The sequence below is a fragment of the Pelmatolapia mariae genome, linkage group LG20, assembly GCF_036321145.2.
Source record: "Pelmatolapia mariae isolate MD_Pm_ZW linkage group LG20, Pm_UMD_F_2, whole genome shotgun sequence".
Lineage (NCBI taxonomy): Eukaryota > Metazoa > Chordata > Actinopteri > Cichliformes > Cichlidae > Pelmatolapia > Pelmatolapia mariae.
This window is the reverse complement of record NC_086244.1, coordinates 3,154,598-3,179,132: the sequence shown is the minus strand read 5'-3', so window position 1 is coordinate 3,179,132 and position 24,535 is coordinate 3,154,598. Positions and strand designations below refer to the sequence as shown.

Genomic DNA, 24,535 nt, shown 5'->3' with positions numbered 1-24,535 from the left:
CGCTCAGCGGTGAGTCTGAGAGTCGGCGCAGCACAGCCGGCCACAGAGAGTCAGAGACTGTGTGAAAAGTAATGTTTGAATAAAACTGTGAAAGTGAGATTTCCTGCCCAACGTTACTGTGGAGAACTCGCAGCAGCAGCTGGTACACTGCTTTAACCTGCCCACAGTTACTACACATCTGCAAGCCGCTTTGCAACCATACCCACACCTCCTTTTTCATGCTGCATCTGACTGTGACTGTCATAACAGCTGCTGATGTCTGCTCACATGTGCTGGATGTCTTGCTGTTGATCTTCCTGCCTGCAGATTTCAGCAGTAAAGGATCCAGAACAGACCCATTTCATCAAATGCACCCTCATTATCAGGGGGCTGTCTTCTTGTTGGCTCTCCAGTGCAGCTGTCGTTACTATCATTGCCACTATAGCAGACTGTGATAGACTGGTGTTCGACTTCTGCCCATCTATGAGTCTGAACTGGCTAAGCAGAAGGAAATGGATTGATGGAAAACATCAAACGCCTTTTCACTACGCTGGTATTGTTTGAAATATATTTAACAAGCAAACACATTACCACAGTCAGATGAAGAAAATATGCCAAAAATGTAATTAAAAGCAAAGTATGGACAGGAAAATCCTTTTCACACATTTGGAGAGCCCACGCTTTCCAGTGCCAAAAATCCAACACCGAAAATATTTAGTAGAGCGGCGATCCCGAGGATCAGCGTCAGGGTCGGTCTGGGAGAGCTTCCTGTTCTGGGTCCAGGTCGCGTCAACAATCAACCGGCACAAATAAAAATAGAATTATGATTATTTTTGGTCAACTGTATATGAAACCATATTTATACATGACCTAGAATCATAACACATGAGTTACACTTGTGTTTTTAGGTGTGAAGACAGGCGCACGCTGAATTTCTAACATCAGCGAAGCAGTCAAACGCTCTGTTTTGATCAAGCCTTTTTTCTCATTTACTTTACAATAAAGGGCTTTTAGGAGCTGCAGCTGGGAAGACTAAACTATCTACAAATGCCTGCGCAGTATCTGTTCTCATGTTTGTAGCACAACAGGACCCTCTTTCTTTATTTGTTGGCTGTAAAGTGTTATCAGTCACTGTTTTGTCCTGTGCTGCTGAAATTCTGGCTCCTCCTGAAAAACACCTAGAATCTATAATCATGTGCTTCTGCTGCAAGACAAGTCTGGTTTAATTCTCCTAACAGCAAAGAGCAGACTGTTCTGGGAGAATCTGCACAGAATCAGTCCATTACTCTGAATAAACTCTGGCTCTCTGTAATCAGTCTTTCAGCTACTGTTGGTGTTTCCTCTGTAACTCACAGACAATAAAAAGGGAACAGCTGCTGTAAAGTTCATCTCAGCACTCCACAGAATGTAAGGACTCTATTCAAATGTTCAGACAGATATCTTCAGAGGCTTCAGTGTGCTGCAGAACTGAGAGTACAGCTAAAAAACGCTAAGTTTCAGGTTTAAAGACACATACAGTGGCTTGCAAAAGTATTCGGCCCCCTTGAACTTTTCCACATTTTGTCACATTACAGCCACAAACATGAATCAATGTTATTGGAATTCCACGTGAAAGACCAACACAAAGTGGTGTACACGTGAGAAGTGGAACGAAAATCAGACATGATTCCAAACATTCTTTACAAATAAATAACTGCAAAGTGGGGTGTGCGTAATTATTCAGCCCCCTGAGTCAATACTTTGTAGAACCACCTTTTGCTGCAATTACAGCTGCCAGTCTTTTAAGGTATGTCTCTACCAGCTTTGCACATCTACAGACTGAAATCCTTGCCCATTCTTCTTTGCAAAACAGCTCCAGCTCAGTCAGATTAGATGGACAGCGTTTGTGAACAGCAGTTTTCAGATCTTGAAAAACAGATTCTGGATTGGATTTAGATCTGGACTTTGACTGGGCCATTCTAACACATGGATATGTTTTGTTTGAAACCATTCCATTGTTGCCCTGGCTTTATGTTTAGGGTCGTTGTCCTGCTGGAAGGTTGACCTCCGCCCCAGTCTCAAGTCTTTTGCAGACTCCAAGAGGTTTTCTTCCAAGATTGCCCTGTATTTGGCTCCATCCATCTTCCCATCAACTCTGACCAGCTTCCCTGTACCTGCTGAAGAGAAGCACCCCCAGAGCATGATGCTGCCACCACCATATTTGACAGTGGGGATGGTGTGTTCAGAGTGATGTGCAGTGTTAGTTTTCCACCACACATAGCGTTTTCCATTTTGGTCTCATCTGACCAGAGCATCTTCTTCCACATGTTTGCTGTGTCCCCCACATGGCTTGTGGCAAACTGCAAATGGGACTTCTTATGGTTTTCTGTTAACAATGGCTTTCTTCTTGCCACTCTTCCATAAAGGCCAACTTTGTGCAGTGCACGACTAATAGTTGTCCTATGGACAGATTCCCCCACCTGAGCTGTAGATCTCTGCAGCTCGTCCAGAGTCACCATGGGCCTCTTGGCTGCATTTCTGATCAGCGCTCTCCTTGTTCGGCCTGTGAGTTTAGGTGGACGGCCTTGTCTTGGTAGGTTTACAGTTGTGCCATACTCCTTCCATTTCTGAATGATGGCTTGAACAGTGCTCCGTGGGATGTTCAAGGCTTGGGAAATCTTTTTGTAGCCTAAGCCTGCTTTAAATTTCTCAATGACTTTATCCCTGACCTGTCTGGTGTGTTCTTTGGACTTCATGGTGTTGTTGCTCCCAATATTCTCTTAGACAACCTCTGAGGCCGTCACAGGGCAGTTGTGGAGCTGTTTTGCAAAGAAGAATGGGCAAGAATTTCAGTCTGTAGATGTGCAAAGCTGGTAGAGACATACCTTAAAAGACTGGCAGCTTTAATTGCAGCAAAAGGTGGTTCTACAAAGTATTGACTCAGGGGGCTGAATAATTACGCACACCCCACTTTGCAGTTATTTATTTGTAAAAAATGTTTGGAATCATGTATGATTTTCGTTCCACTTCTCACGTGTACACCACTTTGTGTTGGTCTTTCACGTGGAATTCCAATAACATTGATTCATGTTTGTGGCTGTAATGTGACAAAATGTGGAAAAGTTCAAGGGGGCCGAATACTTTTGTAAGCCACTGTATCTGGTTTGATTTAAATTCAGCAACGTGAAAAACACAAAGATACGGCTGCATCACAACATGTTTAACAGGAAAAAGAAAAATAGCATTTCTGCTTGTACGGACAACGTTTTAGAAGACTTAAATTTCTGAACTATTGTTCTCATTCAGCTGCAACATCCCCTCCAAAGTCTCTGACCTGACATGGACCTCAAAAACTTTTACTACTCGAACCCTCCTGAACCCATCCATACATCCATCCCTCCCTCCGTCCATCCATCCATCCATTCATCCATCCAGCGTCCATCCAGCCATCCGACCATCCATCCATCTCTCCATCTGACACTCCATCTATTCATTCATCCGTCTAACTATCCGACCATCCATTCATCCATCCCCCCGTCCGACCGTCCATCCATCCAGCTGACCAGCCGTAAGACCATCCATCAATCCCTCCGTCCATCCATCCATCCATCCATTCATCCATCATCCACCATCCGTCTGACCAGCCATCCATCCATCCATTCATCCATCCATCCATCCCTCTGTCTGGCCATCCATCCATCGTTGTGAAGAAGAAGAAGAAGAGGAAGAAGAAGAAGAAGAAACCTTCACGCTGACCATGCTCGGGACTAAACAAACTTTCGTCCAACCCAAAAAACCTGGCGAGGGTTCAGAAATGCTCCATTTCTGATTTGGACTTTCAGTCAAATTTTAACATCATGTCATGATGATCTCAAGGATCGACCATGCCTCGCCAATGAAGGGAATATTTTAACTAGTTTCCCCAGTAATGCATTAAATTAACATCCTTTGATTCATGCTAAATATAATCTGCTTCGCCGTGACACAGACAGGTTTGGGTGAAGCTGGTGCTCCCACCCCTTTACTCTGAAATCATGTGTATGTGGGAGGCAGCCACAATGATCCATCATCATCTGAAAACGAGATTAAACCAAAGGAGGGTACTTGTGTCTGCTGTTTTGATTTGAAATTAGGGCTTCATTTAGCTCTAGGTCTGCAGAGACTTAATTACATTTTAGCTGCTCAGCTGATATCCGTCCACTAATTAAGCCAGACTAAATCATTCATCATTAGAGGTGATTGAGACTCTCACGCTGGTGTAGTTTATCTACTTTCTCTTGAACCTGGAAGTGGAAATTAAACTCCTTTGCGTGTGTCCAACACCAGCAGCTATATAACCTTCAAACCTTAGCAAGTGCACCCCCCCCCTCAGCCACCAACAGCGATGGTATTGGTCACTGGCAATCACAGCGGGATAACAGGTCCCCCAACCACAGTAGGAAAGGAAAACTCAGTTTTAGAAGGAAGAAGCCATTCACAGAATAAGTCCAGTCACCTATAACTTACCCAATGAAGTCATTTACAATTGACTTGAGCACCAAATTGATTGTTTCCATTGACCTGACAGCCTGGACAACTTATTGTGAGCAACACAGAGTGAAGCGGTTCTCAGTGAAGACAAACAGATATAGTTTAATCAATTAAAAACAGCTCAGATGTTTCCTGCACAGATGGTCACGGTCCGTTTACCAATCAAATCTGACACATTCCTTTAGTTAGGGACTATTTTTACTGATGGATGAATCCACATTTGGTGTCCCGAGTCCTCACAGGAGGGTGTATGGAGATGAAATAATCACCAGTTTAGGTTATCGGCACTAAACCGCGACCCTTTCGTCTCAGCTCGGCGGGTTTGACAGCCCCCCGAAACGCTTTCCTGTTTGTCCCGACCTCCTGACCTTTATGTTTGCCTTTGTTGACGCTCTGATCATTATAAATATTAATAGAATATTTCTCTCGCTCCAGGCGAACCAGATGGCTCTTTGTGCTGCCGAATAGCGGCGCACCCAGGAGTTTAAATGAGGTCGTTACAGTTGAGAGACGCCCTGCTGCTCCTACGACTCTCTGCAGGAAGATGATTTACATACTGGTGATGTGTCTCTGTTCTCTGACCTCTGTTTTCAACAAGCGGCTGATTACCTCACTGTGAACTCTGAGAAATGAACTTCAATCTGTGTTTAATGGTTTGTGTGTTTAGGATGATTAATGGCATGAAAAAACTACTGTTTATTTATTTAGAAGCTCTTTGAGCGCTCAGATGGTTAAAGAGCATCTTAGCTGGAAAAATGGTGACACAACAGCTCCTTCAGATGGTTACAAAACAAGGAAGTGAAATGCTTTAACAATCTGGCATTTAGGTGTGTGTCTGTGTGTGGGTGCGTACCTGTTGGCAGGTTTGTCTGTGTCCAGCAGACTCATTATCGACTTTCCGTCCATATCTGGAGGCGTGTCGACGCCAGCGATGTCCAGGATGGTCGGAGCCAGATCGATGTTTAGGACCATGTGAGGGTTACTGACACAAGCATGCAAACAGAGCATGAGCGCTTATTTTATTATATGTGTGTGCCTGTTTTAGCTTCATGTTGTCATGACGAAATCCGAAAAAGAAACTGTTAACAAGATACTTTAATAAATGTCTCCTTTTTACCAAAACAGGGCTTCAATTTTCATGTGACATTCATTAAATGTGACATGTGGCACAGGTGAAATCTTCCACCATGAAAACGGTGTTTGCTGCCAAAGCAGAACACCAGAATATTAAAAAAAATACACATAATGGAAAATGTTAAAAAAGGAAAAATTACCCATCTTGCATTGTACTGATATTTTAAAAGTGAATTGCTGAAGGCAAAACAGACCCGAGAGCTTTTAAAGCACAGACTTCTGTTGGGTTTGGAGAGCAGGGGGGAAAGTTCACGGGGACATTTATTGTGAAGTATTGAAAACAAAGTGTTTTTTATCTCAATAACGTCTGCTCTGAAGAAGGGAAAGAAACTCTTGCCCTGAACCCGTGATCATCTCGTGGAACCGCTCTGACTGTGGTAATTCAATTTAACACACACAAACGCACACAGTAGCACACTCTGAAGAAAACAGCGCTGTCATATTTTTCATGGATATGATCTTTCTGCTGCTTCACGTCTCCACAGATTCTTTATATTTTTGGTTCAGAGATTTTTAAAAGCAGCCTGTAAGCGTTTTTTTAGCTCTGTTTTGGTCTCCACCAGCAAAACCAGCAGGTTTTTGTACATGCTCCATCAGCTTCTCTTCCTTTGCATCCACCATGTGGTGCTGAGCACTGAGGGTTTGTTTGCTGCTCGAAACAGAAACAGGAATTTAAAAAAGGAACGACTCCAATGAAGCAGAGACGTTGCTGATAGCTGAGCCTTGTTGGTTAAGGCTTATTTTTCTTTTCTGTACATTTAATTGGGCTGCAAAAAAACATGCATTTTAATTACTGATTGCATTATTATTTATTCAGTAAATTAATTAACTGCTTGGCCTAAAAATACCCTGCAAAGTGCCTTTTTTTAATCAACTGCCAACAACAGAGACCCGCAGGACCATCAATATATTTTTACATGTAATATTTTACGAGATGCTCTTTAAAAACAAATTGCTAGAATTGGATCATAAAAGTCCGTGTGCTGGGACATGATGGTGTGCGCTACAGTTTGAGTGGCTGGTAATGATTCATTACCTGAAAATGACTGTTTGGTGTGTGGATGGAGAGCCAGCTCTCATCACCAGATTTCTACCTGAATATCAGTTTGACAAAGAAGCTGATGTTTGCTTGTAAATGTGCACATGCAGGTGGTCAGGAAGGGTCCACAGGTGCATGGGAAGGTGACCTCGGGCCTCAGTGAGCCTCTGACATGCAGGTTGCACGGGGAAAATGTGAATTTCCTAACCAGCTGGCATGTGGGAGGTGGAGTCTGTGAAAATAGAGGGTGGTGCACTAAAACCCTTCTTGCGATTGCTGTGGTCATGAGCAGGCGGCCACAGCCGTCTGTGTTTTATGGACTGAACAAAGTAACGTTTAAAGTTATTACTGAGTTCAGAGGATCGGCGGCGCCTTTGTGCAGTGAATTGTTGTTGAGGTGTGTGTGCTTACATGCTGCCCTGCTCCACGTTAGGTCCTCTGATGTAGAACGGGACTCTGATGTCAAACTCGTACGGCATAGATTTACCTGGAGACACACACACACACACACACACGTTATTAATGCTGTCGTTTGTAGCTGAGGTGGTGACACTGAAGCTCGCACACACAGGTGTGTTTTGCTGTCACGTTCTGAAGTTATCTTCATGCTCAGCAGTTTTCTGATGATCAAACCCAAAACATTTGTTCCTTTAAACTCAAACGTGATCATTAACACAAACATTTTATTATCTTGATTCTTCAGATGTTCTGTACGTGCATCTGAAATTCTGTTTGCTGTTCAGCCCGTACTCACAAAGAGCGATTGTCCAATTTCCAGACTCTTAGACTTTGTGCTGTTTCGCTGTTTATTTTGTACATAATGCTGTTTCATCTGCTGGAGAAAGGTTCTTAAAATGAGTCTGGCACACATCTCACAGTGTTCCTCCCTGCACTGCAGCTGTTTTCCTACTAAAAAAAAATCTAAAAAGGAATCCTTTAAATCACAAATCAGGATGTTTCCAGATGATAATCAAGTTTAATCAGTTATAAAAATAATCACAAATTCTTTCTTCCATCAGCAGAAAAAGAATCAGGCAGACACAAAAACCTTATTCTCTGTTCGTACCTTTAACGAGGCCGAACTGGCCGATGTGGTAGCCGTGATCTGACGTGTAGATGATGTAGGTGTTTTCCAACTCGCCCGTCTCCACCAGCATGTTATACAGCTGAGAAACAAACAACACCATTTCAGTCTGTGGTTTAAAAAAACAGAGTGATTTTGCACACTGGTCATCTTTTATCTGTTCACACTTCCACCAAACTTGACATAATAACACAAGCTATCTTTTTCCAGCCCTCAAGTGTGTAGCTGTTTGTTTGTGTGTGTGTGTGTGTGTGTGTGTGTGTGTGTGTGTGTGTGTGTGTGTGTGTGTGTGTGTGTGTGTGTGTGTTCCGGTCAAAATCTGACATTTGCTATCCTTGTGGGGACCAACAGCCCCCGTGGGACCTGGATTTTGGTCCCCACAGGGTTGAAGGCATTTTTCACACTCAAAATGTGGTTTTAGTGTCTGGGTTACAATTAGGTTCTGGTTAGGGTAAGCGTCAGGGTCGGGCATTCATTTTTGATGGTTAGGGTAAGCGGCCAGGGAAAGCATTATGTCAATGAGATGTCCCCACGAGGATAGCAATACCAGACGTGTGTGTGTGTGTTAGTGCCCACCTTCTCCACGCTGTCGTCCACAGACAGAAGCGTCTGCAGTCGTTTCCTCTGCAGCATGTTGGTGAACTCCATGTGAATGGGCTTCATGGGGCCGGTGTAACGCATGATCCAGTGCTTATCTGGGTTTGGCGCGTAATTATAACTGGGAGTACTGGTGAGAAGAACAGTGACAGGAAAGGAGATAAGACAGGTGGAGTGTTGGGTAAATCCTGAGTTATTTGTGCTGAAAAGACGATCTGGCTTTGGATAGTCTGTGATAGCACCGTTTACAACCAAAGCTCTGTATATCAGAGCAATGTCATGCCATGTGATCAGGGAGGAATGCTGTGGGTCCGGTGGTGCTGCGAGTGCTTTAAATGTGCTCTGTTCTGCTTTTTCCAGTGTGGTAACAGATTGTATTATAAGTTTAATCATGAGACTGACTCTCGGTTGCCTCCAATATCTTGTGGAGAAACCTCTATGTGAAAGATACAGGATGGATTTTCCAGACAAATCCAAAGCATAATGATCACGAATTTGAGGCTTCCCACCCCCACCCAAGTACTTCCAATCCCAGCTTCTGAGAAATGGAGTCGACTAATCACTGACATCAAGAAACGACTGACTTCCATCAAAATACCGACTATATATATATAAGTCGTATATATGTGTAAAACTGCCACACACTTTCCACAGTAACAGTCAAGTTAGCTCTGTGAGTGACTTTGCTCCACGATGATTTGATGTGTTGTTGTATCTGTGGTCGAGGATGAATTATGACACAATGGGCACTTGAGCAGCATGCTAAAGAAAACAAGGTCTACAGATGACAGAAATGTGTTTTTGGTCTATGTTGAACTTTTCTTTTGTGTGTCTTTGTGGTGGTTTTGCACCCATTTGTGTTATTTTTGTGTCTCCTTTCAGTCCATTTGAAGTGTTTGTGGTCGTTTTGAAACTCTGCGCAATCCTTTAGTATCATTTTGCATCCTTGTTTTCGTTTTGTGTGCCTTCTCATCTCCAACATCTTTGTGTGTTTCTCTGTGGCTGTTTTGTGTCAGCTTGTGGTCGTTCAGTCTGCAACCATGTTTCATCTGCTTCATGCTTCTTTCAAGAACTTTCCACATCCACTTGTGTTTATTGTGTCTTCTTTTTCACTGGTTAACGTCTCTGTGATCAGTTTGTCTCCATTTCTGGTCCTTTGAATCTCTTTTTTGTTATTTTTATTTCTCTCTGTGCGTTCACTTAACTTTACAAGAGGAAATATCACTAAATACGAAGGCCCTCAGACTTGGCCTGTGGCCTGTAGACCTTGGCAGTAATTCCTCGATGTCTGTGCTGATGTCAGGTCTCGGTAAGTTGTGTGAACTGGTCAGGAACAAGACTTGTATTTACTAAAGCTGCTGCAGCAGCAACAGGAAATTAAATGAGAAAAACAGGAAATGGAAGAAATGAAAAATTGTATGAGCTCCAGCAGGGTTGTAAAAGTCTACTGGCTATGAGGCAGCAATGCCTGATCCACAAGCTGCTTACAGACTTACCCGAGAAGAGTTTAGGCTAAAAGTGAAGTGAGCGAGCCAGCGATGTACCGAACAGTCTGAACATTGCTCTTCTAAAAATATGTCTTCTCTTTGTGATTATGGTTTAATGTGTCGATAACAGCAGAAAATGCAAAACTGAACCATTCCACATGCTTTTTGGATTCACAGCAACTTCCTGCTTTATGGCATGACCGTATTTTAAAGGAGGACTAACCTCTAAAATAGAAAAACATGAATTTGTAAGTTTGCTCACTGTCAAAGAACGTCAAGGACGAGACTGTAGACGTGCACAAGTTTAGAATGGACTACAGCAGCGGTCCCCAACCCCCGGGCCAAGGACCGGTACCGGTCCGTGAGTCGTTTGGTACCGGGCTGGGAGAGTTGAGGCTCGGGTGTGAAATTTATGGTTTTCAGAGTTTTTATCGTTAACTCAGTTTCCCTGGGTCTTTTCCCGTGTTGTAGTTGTGTCTTATTTTGAAAGATATATTTACGCGTTACCATAGTGACCAAAGAGCATTAAGGGGCAGAGAGGAGGATGTTACTCTCAGCGTTGTTGGCGCATTTCAGGAGGACGCTGCTAATAAAGTTACACAATTACACAGTGACTTCCCGTTTATTATTATATTTACAAAACACCACAGTTTTTGTCTTGGTCGTATCATTTTATTTTGTTGTAATTATCCACGAGACCTTAAAGGCTCCATGAAAATATTGTCTGACATTAAACTGGTCCGTGGCGGGGGGGCGCTGGACTACACGGCTATCAGCAAGAAGCCTGGTGAGAGAGTGACAACTGTTGGTGAGATTATTTGCAAATGCAAAATATAAATGACCATGAGTCACCCTGGGTGAGAATGACCATGAGAAAGGTGGTTGTTAATAATCTGAAGGCGGTTAGAACGACAGTCACCATGCACCCCACTGGTAACACACTGCATGATTGAGAAGGCTTGGAAGAAAGTGCTGTGGTTAGAGGAAACCAACATCGAGCTCTTTGGCACCAACTGGACGTGCCGGGTTTGAAGGAAGACGGCTCAAACGACAACATCCCCACAGTCAAGCACAGAGGTGAGGACATCGTCAGATTATCTGTTAAGGATACAGGACGACTTCGCTGGAGGATGGAGCTGCATGGATTGAACTTGGATGAGAGCCTCCTTCCCTCAGCCAGAACACTGAAGATGAGTTGATGAGTCTTTCAGCAAGACAGTGACCGAAAACATACCACCAAGGCAACAAAGCAGTGACTGAAGAAGAAGCACATAAAGGTCATGGCTTTCTCTGGAGCTCAGTCTTATAGAAAATGTGTCCAGACAGCTGAAGCTTGGAGTTGCTGAACAGCAGCCAAGAAAGCTGAAGGATTGAAAGAGTTTCTGTAAAGAGGAGCTGGTCAGTCACCCTCCTGAGATGTGTGCAAACCTGGTGACCAACAACAGGAAGCATCTTACTGCTGCTCTTATCAGCGTGGGTTTCCCCACCAAGTTTAAGACACAGAGTCTGAATGCTTCCTCTAACTTTTATATATATGTGATCTGTGTAGGCAGTAAACAAAACACCAGGCTGAATATGAATACAAATGTATTCCAAGCAGTGTTAGAATGAACCGCATGTGTGATGTGTGCGTGTCTGTGTGTAGCTGAGTGTAATATCATGTTTGGACACATCAGGCTGTGTGTGGAGTGATGACAGCAGATGCTCCTTTTCATTAATAACACACTCTCTGTCCTCCCGCTGTGTTAGCTGCAGAAGATGTTCCTGCACTGTGTTCTGCGTGGATAATGAATGACTCCCATCAGCTAACTCATTTACTCCTCTCCTCACTCCTCCTTACTGCTCGGCAGCTTCATAATTAAATTTCCTCGTCGGGACAGAAATGCTGTGGGCTCCGCTCTGCTTTGGACAGCTGGAAACATCTGCACGGGCGCAGGCGGGCTGGAACGCTTCGGTCCGTCTGACAGGCGGTCAGCTGACACGTGTGGAGCTCGTGAACTCGTTTTAGGGAAGATTGACTTTATTCATTTTGAAGGACTGCAGCGCGCCTCATTAGCGCAGCTGTGGTGAAACCGTTACCTCACAGCAATGAGGTGCTGAGTTCAAACCTGCCAGGCGACAACCAGACAGTTTGTTGACATTTAAACGATTCTCTTTGAGACGCTGTTCCCAGATTCACTTTCACTGCATTTTCATGCATTTTGCAAATGCAGCTACCAAAAAGCAGAATTACATTCAACTGTTAAACTGCGTGTAACTGACATGATGATGCGTCACAGTAAGCACATTTGAAGCAGATCAGTAGGCAAACAAGGACGGTGAATGTCTGCCTTCCTCGCCTGGGCACTGTCTACTGGTTCTGGTCCAGTAATGGCGGTTGGCTTTGGATTCGTTTGAGGTGTTGAGAAATGAAATGAAGCCAACACAGAAATGCATTTCCTCTAATCGGCAATGAGACCGTGTCCAAAAGTGATTAAATCCCCACAGACCCCCACGTTTACAGGCTGGTACAACAAAATGGTTTTAGCATCTATGGCTGTAATTCCCCTGTTTATGGCGTCTGTACGTCCCCACTGCTGTCTTCAGCGTTCAGTCAAACCAACTCTACCTGCAGCCTCTGCGCCTGTTTCAGAGCAGAAAGGTAAAAATGTTTTCTTTCCTTCTGCTTCATTTTGTCTTTATTTACGAGACTAAAGCTGAATGCACGGCTGTTTATTACTTCGGGGAGAAGCTGCAGCCTAAACCCGACCTTTTCTTCAGAATTTGACAACACAACAGGTCTCCACTTTCATTAAAGTCTGCAGCACCACACGTTTCCTCAGTCGCGGTGATCCGCTGAGTCTTAATCAGCCATCGTTCGGTCCCGTCAATAAGGTTTAAATTAGACTTTGCAAGTGCTGCTGGTTTCCTGCTTTCTAATTCATACTGAATAATAAAAGGAGAAGCAACTCTGCGCCTGTGCTGCGTTTTTGTTCTTTGTGTTCAAAGACAAAACTGTCAAACGCTGATCATTCCGGCGTATGAGCGTCGAGTTATGCACTGACTGCCAGAGGAAAGGGATTACTGTCTGTTCCGAGTACTTCCAGCAGCGTTTTTGTGTTACAGGAATAGAAAAACCTGCATAAAAATCCCTGTGAGCTTTAAATGGGATTTAAATGGTCTCCTGACAGCAGGAGTCCAGCCGGAGTTTCCTCGGGCATCTGTTTATATCTGCGGGATGAAAAAGATTTCCCTGTGATGTCTCTGTTTGTCTGTTCAGCCGTCTCCCAGTCAGATCATAAACAAGGAAACGTATCTCTGATTCGAGACTCGCACGTGGACTTTGTCATGTTCGCTAAAATTGGACTCAAATTCATGTAAAGAGAGTAAATAAAACTAATGTATTCATTAACACTCACACACACACACACGTGTTAGGGAGGATTGTGCCGTTTCAGTCGTGTTGCTTCAGGATTTATCCCGTGGTGCAGAACAGAGCTGCTCCATTGTTCTGCTGGATTACAGTGGCTTAGTCTCATTGTATGTGTGCATGCGTGTGTGCACTTGCATTACTACTTTTGTGAGGACATAAATGTGTTTCCACAGTCGCACTGTGGGGACTCTACTTCCTCATGGGGACAAAAATTAAGCCCTTACAATGTAAATCATGACGTTTTGCATGACGGCAGGTTTATTTTTTAGGATAATTCTCTAGGAAATGAATGCAAGTCGAGGTAAAGTTCACTGAAGCGGAGAAAAGATAACTCTGTGTGTGTCTGTGGGAGGCCTACATGTGCTGCGATGCGTTGGGGAAGGCGGTGCTGTACTGCGGGGCAGAGTCTTCGGGTCCATGAGGGGCCGCGTGACTCAGAACCATCAGAACAGGGCGGTGAGGATAAAGTCGCTTTGAAGAGCGGAAGTAACGGATCGACTCTGCCGTGATCAGGTCGGTCAGGTAGTCCTGGAAGCACAACAACACACATCACTATTATTAACCCGTGTTGGTTTTTTGACTTGATTTTCTTCACTTTAAGTTAAATCTGACTTAACTTCTTGACATCCACCAAATCAGTGATGAAGCAGTCAGCGCAGGATCAGGGTTCATTTCAATTTTAGCCACATGCTAAACTATTCCTGATCCATCAAATCAGGCCTCTTACATTTATTTGGCCAAACAGCTCTGCTGACATCAGATTTCTGACCAATAAATGAAAAATGCATAGGCAGTATTTGTGAAACTAAAAACGTTAACATGCAAACAATTCATCAACGGAGAAAAACGTTTCTAATAAACAATTAAAAAATAGTTACTCAGGCTTAAAGCAATGGAAATGATCATTCAGAAGGTTTACACAGACACTGATGTGGCCTTCTGAATCCTCCTTATTTTAATCAGTATCAGTCGATATAAACTTAAACTTGGTTCTAATATAACAAAGTTAAAAAAGCCTTTTAGTCATTTCTTTCTCTTTTTGTTGTTTATTTGATCGGCCTTTTAGGACGGTGGTTGTCTTCCAGGTATTTCAGCTTCCTACCAGCCAAACACATTCAGTTAGAGGGGTTGGGTTAACTGGTGACTCTAGCTCGCCCCACGACAGAATGACCACATGTCCGGGGTGTTCGGCCCACTCCACCTTCCGACGCTGAATCAGGTTAGCAGAAGAACTTGGATGGATGTCACAGACTGGACTGACATGCTGTCCCCTAACCTGAACCTTAGATGTTGCCAGTGTTTAGCGTAATAAGCATAAGGAATCGCTTGCTTCAGCCTCTTTACGATTACTTGGGTCCATACTTATGGTCCATAGAGAAAAAGTGAGCTGTAACTCTAATAAGAACTATGTTGGGCTTGCATTGCTGTGCAGTGACAGAGTTGTGTTGTGTGTCCTCACCTGTGGATACTGCGCTCCGTGCTTCTCTCGCACGCCGTTGCGACACAGCGTGTAGTTGTAGAAGCGGCTGTTCTTCACCAAACCGAGCCATTCCCTCCACCCGGCGGGAACGTACGAACCGTTGTACTCATTCAGGTACTTTCCAAAGAAGGCTGGAGAAAAAGCACAGATGTATTAACAGAAGCCTCACAAAGCCCGAGTGCGTGTTTGTGTATTTGCCTACCTGTCCTGTATCCAGTGTCGTTGAGGTAAACGCCGAAGGTCCGCGGCTCGTGCTGCCGTTGCCAAGACGGCGAGGAACAGTTCTCGTTGTTGGTGTAGGTGTTGTGGTTGTGAACATACCTGAGGGAGACAGAACACGTGTTACTACAAGAGGCTCAGACTTTGTATCCCAAGTCTCATGTAAAGTCATTTTAATAGTTCTGCTAATAGCGCTTTGGTAATAAAACACATCCATTATAGGATTTTCACCCTTTCCTTTACACATGAAGACATTAAAATCACCTGTCTAATATTACTAACGTCTTCGTTGGGCCGCCAAACCAGATTTGACCTGTTGGGGCACAGATTATCTCACACTGAGGCATGCAGCTTATTAATTTAACACCTGCATCAGACTGGTTCTCTGCAGAAACCCACAGCCAACACACGATAACTGGAAAAAGCTGTAAATGACTCATAAGCAGCTGGTTGCTTACAAAACATAAGAATAGAAGAATAGAATAACCCGTTACTGTCATTGTTCATGTACAAGGAACCTGTGATCTGTCAGACGCCACTGCTGTTCTTGGGTAGTTGTTGTTGCCATGGGCCTCCTTCTGACTCAGAGAGGAGCTACTACTTAAAGAGGTGGTGTAAGTAGGGAAAGTGAGTAGACTGGCCGATGGAGAGCAACTGAGGAGCAAATTGCCTTTAACATGTAATAATTGGTGGAATAACTGGTTACAGCATTCGGCAAATCATCAAGCTCGGTATAGGTCGAACTTGATCGATCCTTAAGTGTAAATGTGCTTCATTATCCTCTTTGACTTGATTAATAAAATTAACATCATTTTGTATTTAATAAGATTTGAAACTAGCACCCAACCATGAACTCATCAGTAAAGTCTTTACTGAAGTCAAGAACGACCTTTTTCCTGTAGACAGTTTAAATAACCGGCTTTCTTTTTGCACTTAGACGAGTTGCCCCCTGCTGGCCAACGGAAAAAATGCGTCTGGCTTCACTTTTCGGGTGTAGTAGGCACCTCCATCTTTGGAACTGTACTTACTTCCCAGTGAGCATGCTTGAGCGTGACGGACAGCACATGGGTGTGGTCACAAAGGCATTAGAGAAGGAAGTCCCGCCCTCCTCCATAATGCGGCGAGTCTTATTCATTGCCTGCATCGACCCTACATGGAGAAACCGACGGTTAGCACATTGTAAACCTTGTCCACCTGCTTTGGTGATAAGTTCCTTGGTTTCTGTTGAAAATTGTTCAAAATCATTTGCCTCATAAGCCTCAACATAAAATGGAGAGTGACACCTGAAACATGGTTCTTATTTAAAATGCTCGATGATTAAAGATCAACTCTTTCCTCATGAAGAGACGTCATTCGACCACCTCGCCTCTGCCCTTAATAACGAGTTCTGACTCCTCGGTTTATATCAGTAAAGTCGTGGTTTGGCGACCATTAGAACAGTTTACAGGTTCTTCTGAGGGCAGCTGCATTGGCGGAGACCAACTGCTCGGCTCAGAAAGGCGCTTCAAAGGTTACTCTTAGTAAGCTTTAAATGTTTAAAGAGTTTCCCACACCTGTTCTGGTCAGAGCAATGAGCTACTAAGCCAGTACAAGACCCAATGAGTCTAACAAGCAGCGAAGAGGTTACAGAGGGGGGTAACAAAAGTTCTCTCTTCCTGCAACACGCCTGCACAATCTACGATACATTTACTCTGCTGAAAAATGGGATCATAATCTCAGACAGCAGCAGACAACAGCCATTTCCAGCTGTATGTCGTTAATAATAGAAGGTAATAGAAGATTAATTTTTGGATCCCAGAGAGGAAGTTAGCCCTAAAAAGGCTCCCAGACAGTAATCATTGCACTCCAACCTGTTAAAGAACAAAATAAAGGAGTTACTTAATGATTCACAAACACTTGGACTTGGAAGTAAAGCTCAGTTGCTCAAGCTGCTCAAACGAGATCCGTCCGATGTATTAATATGACATGTGTAATATTATGTTAACTGTGTATTATTGTTAAACTGAGACTTTTTTATGTCCACACCAGGAAAGTAAATTCAGTTTTTTTAAACCGTGTGTTACCAACAATTACATTAATAGTACAGACAGTCAGACTAATGCTTATAATAAGGCTTATAGTGGAGTTTCAGTCACCCAGCTCCATGTCCTGGTCATCAGTCAGGATGAGGATGATGTTTGGTCGGATGTTGCGTCTGTCTCTCTGGAGGCGGGGCTTCAGGCGTTGCGTAGAAGAAAAATGAGCGTGACAGAGCGCCACGGAGACGAACAGGAAGAGGAGAAGTCGACCTGCCATGGCCTTTGACCCCCGGGCCTCCCCACAAAGGTCAACCAATCAGCTGCTTCCCACGAGTTGTCTCAGCTTCTGGAAAACACACAAAGAGACCGCCTCGAGTTCAGAACCGAGGTTCAAACTGCGTGAGACTGAGCCAAAGGTTTACAACGTTCGCCATTTCCAGCTCCATATTTTTATTCCTAGACTCCACTTAGAGAATCTTGGCATGATCCAGGACTCAGGATAATCCATATTTATCTTGGTGCCCCCTCAGTTTATGCTGTCTCTCAAACAAGCCGAGCTCCTATCCTATTAAGGGCCACCCTGCCTACAAGACAGCTTTCCTCTGACTTACTGTTCACAAACAGAAGATTTGAACAGTCGATGGTGGAGTTTCTGTGCTACCAGTCTAAGATGACCACAGTTTAGTTACCATAGAAGAAGAAATATGTATGAAACAGAGTGTTTAGGACAGGCTGACACCTGCGTTTTAGGCTCACGGGAACGACTTGTGTACTGATATAAAACCTTCAACTGGCCACTGAAAGAGAAGACATTACAAAAGGATTCAAAGTGGCGTCTACACCGTACCAAAACCACATAATGTTGCTTTAGTTATAGATATTTTAGGAAACTGTTTTCCTTCTGATATTGCAAACACTTCCTCAATCTGTTGCTAACATTCGCTTCCTAGATGCATGTTGGTTGTAGTTGATTGGAATCCCGCAGGAGGTCATCAGCGTCATCGGGATTGATCCTCTTGGAGGCGAAAAATACCTGCAGCAAATGTCACAGTAATCTGGCCAGCAGCGGGTCAGATATTCGAAAAGGCCAAACGAATGCCCCGCTGCTCCCGCAGCTGTCGGACGTGTTATGACTGTTGCAGCAGCATTTGGCTGAAATGTGGCTGCGGTACGTGACGCGCTGCGTTTATTTACTGCGCGAGGGCGGGAATGTTGATGATCCATCCAAGAGAGCGCTGCTTTCACACAGCAAAAATAATAATAATAAAAAAGTCAAAGATTTCTGGTCCCAGTAGTTACAGGACACACACACACACACACACACACCTACACACACACACACACACACACACACACACACACACACACACACACACACACACACACACACCTACACACACACACACACACACACACACACACACACACACACACACACACACACACAAACACACACACACACACACACACACAACTACACACACACACACACACACAGTTGTCATTAGCTGCAGTCTATTGTTTCTCTGATAATAAAACGCTGAAATCTTATCAGTCACACTGATGTAAAGCACAGTAGAAATGTGTGTGTCTGCAAGTGTGAGTGTGAGTGTGAGTGTGTGTGTGTGTGTATGAGAGAGAGAAAGAGCGCTCACAGCAGGGTGTATCATGCAAATTAGCCAGTAATCAAAACAGAAGAGGCTCAGTGCTCATTCTGAACACACCCACGGTGATTTCTGTGTGTGTGTGTGTGTGTGTGTGCGCGGCTGCTGATGGAGCTCTCATGTTAAAGTGGTCTGGTGGCTCCAGCTGTGAACAGACTGGAGATTACACACGACCTGCTGAGAGAGAGAGATTGGCAGAGAGACCTCCACGCTCCATTCAGGCCACAGCCACAATCACGTATTTCATTTTAAAACAATCTTCACCAAAAAAACATATTTTGAGCTCGTCTGTTTTGTGTAAAAATGCTCAAAGAATACAGAATGAAGCCACCCGGATACTCCACAGCAGTATAAAGAGGTCACAGAGGAAGGGAACACTGGGAGTTGGGAGGTTTTGCAATGCAAATCCATCAACATATTCACGTGGTAACAAGATTATTATCCACAGACAGAGAAAGGAGGACCCACACAGTAACGATGAAATCAGAAAGGGTGAGCCGGGCTGGAATCTTCTGGGTCTTGTGACAGAGTAAGAATGAAGACGTGTTGGTCTGCTTGAAGAATAAAGTGTCTCCGCTGTTTTCTGCTTGTATTTGTAAGGCTGTTTGTGGTACCATGAGTCTCAGTCAGGAAGTGAATGTGGTCGTCTACGTCATTGTTTCCCAAAGTTCAAAAACACTAACTACAACTAAACGTCAAACTCAACTGTCCTTACATTTCAAAGTAGATCAGCTCAAACTCTTAAATGCGTCACAGCCTTAAAACTGTCAGCTGCAGCTTCTCATCGCACAACTGTTTCCATATTTTTCTCTCTTTGGAGATGAACTCCAATTTCACATTCTTACCTGTTCAAACCAACTTTTGAACCAATCAGCATTCAGCCTGAACATACAGAGGTCACATTTTATTGCTACTGCTGCATCTCTGCAGTCTGTGCTTTGGTTCCCATGATCCCTCTGTCTGCAGAAGCAACAAGTTGCACAAACAGACGTCAGCACTGGACCATAAATCCCAGATTTATTTGATTTATTTATGCTCAGGGCATGCTCGTGTGGTGAGGACCCTAAACATGGACTGATGTCACACACTGATCTTGTTTCTGTTGCTGCTATGTTGGAATTTTGAAACTGGATGTTGAAAAGTGAGGCGCTGACCAAAAAACCCTGAAAATGTAGCACCGGAGCAGTTACGCAGGAGGCCTACCTTAAAGGTTACGGTACTTTATCACTAATGGGGATCATAACATTAAAAATAAACATCATGTTGTCATCAATAACACTTGAAAATAGGGATCGAGACCATATCTAGATAAGTCGCCCTCTGCTGGCCAAAGGAAATAATGCTGACACTTCTGCATTTGCTTCATATTTCAGTCCTGGAAGCCACTCTGACATTCCTTTGATTTTAAGATAATTCTTCATAAAGCACCAACATAAATGACTGACAGCTAAAACTGATTACATTAAACTTAAGATGAAAAACTGTGCAGATTTATAATGGAGTGTTTAGTGACATTAAATCTGCATTTGTAATCTGATTTAACAGAAACTGTTCTAACAAACTTTCTGACATTTGATACTTATGCTGCTCTCACACAGACTCCCACTTCGTATATTTGCATTATGATTTATATGGCACTGATGTTGTTGCAGCTTTAGCTAGCACAAGCATCTCTTCCTTTGGTTATTACAGCTGAATTTCATTAATTTGTTTTTATTTCTACGTATCTATCTTTTCATACCAAAGCCATTAAACAAATATGATACAAATATGTTTCACTCTGGTAGATACACACATTTATTGCTGTCCTTTTAGGGATGTTGGCTCTAAATGAATACGACTGGGTAATGATGCTGACTGTGAACAGGAACCAAGTGAAACTGAGAATAAACACATGCGAGACTCCACAACCGCATTGTTTAACCTGGTTTATGGATCCAACCCAACATCTGGACTGAAGTGGAGCGGTCCAGCTGTTGGCCATGTTCAGCCCACCACTGTCGGTAATCTACTGCAATATATTCATGTTATGTCATTGAGCGTCATTATGAAACTGACCTACAAACTGACCTGAGACCAGACTAACCCCGACTCAACCTGCAGGATTATTTTTCGGTCTCAGTCTGGGTCACAGTCAGCTTTGAACGCAGCACGGTTAAAGTGCAAATTATCTGCAGCACTAACGGATCATAAAGGTTTCAACACGCTGACTTCTTCTTGATTTATTCGTGCAGTTCATGCTATTGAGTTATTTATCCCCACAGTCACACAGGAAAAAAGACAATTCTGATAATTAATCTGGCACCAAAGCGAAAAAATCCCAAGAGTGCTGCGTTTCCATCCAAAGGTAATATCAGCTTGAAGGAAAAAAAGTTTCCATCTAGTACTGCTATAGAAATACGAGCTGATTCATAGTTGGTGGAGCCCATTCCCCCGATCGAATCTCAAACACTCAGTGTAGAAATCGTGATGGGAATCTCTCATTTTTGTTCTCGCAGGCCTGCAACAGATTGGTGACCTGTCCGTGGCGTACCCCGGCTCCAGGAAAGGCTCTGCAGCCCTGGATTAGATAAGCTGAAGAATATGGATGGAATTAATGGATCACTGAATGGAAACTTCTTGAAAATACCCAGCAGAGGTGCCTGTGATATTGACACAGTCGGATCAGACATATTTAAACTGTAAGCTCTCTGGTGTGAAGTCCATGTGATGCTCACCTGCACCTGTTAGTACCATCTGATTAATTTACAATGAATGAACTGGCATCCTGTGTACTGCCACCTGCATGCTCTCACGTAATCCAAATCATATTTCCAGCAGGGATGTGGACAACTAATCAACAAGATGTTTAAATATTGTAGCAGAAATACTAGCTGATTAAACATATATTTTATTAATGTACATAAAATGTTAAATGTTGGTTCAATGATGTTAAGACTTAAGAAGCACTTGGACGTTCTAAACAAACCCAGCTGGTCTGCGATGAGTTTGTGCAGAGCGAAGGAAAACAAGTGAGAATTCCTTCAAAATAAAAGCATCAAAGGTGACCAAAACCTAAACTGTGTGTAGAGTAAAAGAGTGCAACACTATTACCAAAACAAACTGAGGATAATGTGAAGGATGTGGAATTCTGTTTACTTCACAGCTCCAAAGGTGTTGCAGTTTTGCTCTACCTTGTAGAACATTCAAGTCCTTTGAATAAGAAGCTGCGCTCAAACATTTGGTAGTCAAGATAAAAAGAAAGTTTTAGTGCCGAGCTTCTGTTTGTCTCCCTGGGTAATTAATTCTGCTTCTCCTGCTGCTCCTCCAGCCCTCCTGCTCATCAATCATTTCTACTGTAGCTTCTAAAATTATCTACCTGAAACAGACAAGAAACAGCTAATTAAAAAGAAAACTCATTTGGCAAGCCACCAAGGACTAATATCATGAAATACCCTCCGTGTTTGGTGAAATATAATAGGTAATTTGAGCAGGAATATTTAATTTTCTAGTTACAGCCGGTTGTTTCTCCCATCAGACCAGACAATTACACCCTAATAGGCTCATCTTAGCTGCCAGCATATCATGTGAACAAGTTAAAAGCCCCATAACTTTGATTAACGACACAAATTAGCATAACTCGTCTTTGTAAATAAAGCTTTAGTCGAGCCAGTATTGTTAAAACGAGGGTTTTAAGGCCATCGGAGAGTTAATAGTCTGTTTCTGATGTTAATTACAGGACTACACATGTCCTGATTATGTACATGCACTTGCCGGTCTGAAGATTCAGTTTTGCATTGAAGATGCTTTGGTTCACTGCTTGGGAGCGAAAGCCTTTTCAGTGCTGTAATTTCAAACTGCTGAAAATACAGCAGCTGTTTTGAATCCCGATACTTTCTTTTCATTTGATATTCATGGAGTCGAGCCTGAAAATAAAGCTGCTGCTCTTGATTCCAGATAGTTTGTTTTATTTGATATTCAGAGCCTTCTCGTGAAGCCGCTGAAATATCCGAGACACCTCGGAGTCTGAGGAACATCAGTAAACACACAGGCTGAAGCAGCAGAGAGCAGAGTCACTACATTATTTAAAACAGACGGTAAAGTTTTTAGACTTTACAGAGAAACGTTCATTTCCTGAGTAATTAACAAGAGAGGAACCACGTTTTATCCTCAGAAGACACAATAGAGCCTTACTGTGGCTTTTCAGTGTTGATAGATTTTTTTTTTTTGCTTATTCCAGATGTAAATAATCTTTATTTACACACAGCAAAAAATAAGCCAGCTTTCTTCTGATTGGCTGCCCCTCACAACTGCAGGTGGGAGGGGCTTCAGTGAGCTGCTAACTGTCTGCTTGGCCACACATATGCTCACTGTACTGGACAAATCTGCTGCGTTTGTGGCTTTTGGAGGTAGAGATCACCCAAGACGTGCTTTTGTAGGTGAGTGAAACCCAGTATTTTATTCATCTGGACACTAAATAGCAGGTATCGGTCTGTGCACTGCACCTGTACAATTTATAAATGGAGCTAGCATTAGCTGATAACTTAGCATGCCCACAAATATTCCCACTTCTGCCTCCAAAACCAGTCTGGACTGTTGCCAAAACGCTAACTTCACTAACCGAGGCTTCAAAATGCAGATCTGAACACCAGTGGCTGAAGCCATGGTGTCTATATACAGTCTATATGTGTGCCTAAAATAACCATATATCAGGGCAGTATCTGGTCCCCACCTGATCCTGGTTTCTTTCTGGGTGCTATATAAATAAAATCAAACTGAAAATTGAATATGACATCATAAAGCCAAGAGTAGTGTTTAGAGTTTTGGGAGCTGTTGGCTCACAGGAATAACTTGTAGAGATGCTGCCTAGCCAAAGCCAACATGACAGCTTTGCATGGGAGACATCTTTAGACATCCTGACATCTGAAGACCGAAGACGCTCGAGGGTTAAAAGTGTGTATGAATGACTGGTTGAGAAGCTTTCTCTCAGACCTCTGAGGCAGACTTTATCTTTCTATATAAAGATGCTTCCATGCACAAAGCCTGCACCATACAGAGATGCTTTTCCAAGTGTTGTGAGGATGAACTTGACTGGTCCGTATGGAGCCCTAAATCCCCTCATCCAACCCTTTTGGGATGAACCCAAGCACCGGCTGCGAGCCAGATCTTATCACCCAACATCAGTGCTGGACCTCAATAACGCTCTAGTGTCTGAATGGGAGCTAATCCCTGCAGCAGGTTCAACATCTGCTGGAGAGACTGAATCCAGACAAGGAAGGCTGTTAGAGCTGCATATTAATGAACGTGGAGTCACAGTCACGCTCCGCTCTCAGACAGCGCCGAAATACCGGAGCGTCTGCACGCTTTCAGCAGAGCAATGAATGAAACTATATTATCAGGCTATAATATGCGCTACACGTGCAGTCACGCTCTCCTGAACTGTGAACAAGCGCTCCAAAGCCCCACGGATCATAAATTCTCTCGTCTGTCATCCCGATGTGCCCTCTCTGGCTGTCTCTTCTCGATCACATCTATCTGCTCATTAATATTCATGCGCCGTGGGCGGGCCTCGCAGCCGAAGCAGCTGGCCACCAAGTGACTCAATATGAAATGTGGTGAATGTCAATAAAGAGATACTGCAGCCATAATATGGCTCCAACTGCTCATTCATATTCATTAGCATTTCTACATCCAGAGAGACCAGAAGGGGAGACTTAATATCTCCCTGCGCGGAGGTGAAAGGTCACATTTTCCAGGTGAAAGGTCAGCTCAATGCTTCTCGACAAAACTCTAAAAAGTATCAGACGAGAAAATGAAAAGTGCTGCGGTTGCTGTGGTGACACGTTAGCCTCTTAGCCTTTATTACAGAGCCGGCTGCGGTTATTGACATACACTATATGACGTATAGCTGATCGCAGACAGAAATATCAATGC

The 24,535-nt window shown here is 43.5% G+C and overlaps 1 protein-coding gene across 8 annotated transcripts in view; it reads right to left on the bottom strand.

Moving 5' to 3' along the window:
- The window catches only part of sulf2b (sulfatase 2b), a 120,838-nt gene that overhangs the window by 28,706 nt on the left and 67,597 nt on the right, over positions 1 to 24,535 (bottom strand). For all 8 annotated transcript variants that reach the window (XM_063463037.1, XM_063463032.1, XM_063463030.1 and 5 more), the window contains 9 exons: positions 17,076 to 17,304; positions 15,969 to 16,089; positions 14,924 to 15,042; positions 14,701 to 14,852; positions 13,600 to 13,769; positions 8,322 to 8,472; positions 7,728 to 7,827; positions 7,073 to 7,148; positions 5,342 to 5,470 (listed from right to left, as the gene is read on the bottom strand). In XM_063463037.1, the coding sequence (XP_063319107.1) occupies positions 5,342 to 5,470; positions 7,073 to 7,148; positions 7,728 to 7,827; positions 8,322 to 8,472; positions 13,600 to 13,769; positions 14,701 to 14,852; positions 14,924 to 15,042; positions 15,969 to 16,089; positions 17,076 to 17,235 (1,178 nt within the window). In that variant the 5' untranslated portion in view covers positions 17,236 to 17,304. The remainder of the gene's footprint in view (positions 1 to 5,341; positions 5,471 to 7,072; positions 7,149 to 7,727; positions 7,828 to 8,321; positions 8,473 to 13,599; positions 13,770 to 14,700; positions 14,853 to 14,923; positions 15,043 to 15,968; positions 16,090 to 17,075; positions 17,305 to 24,535) is intronic.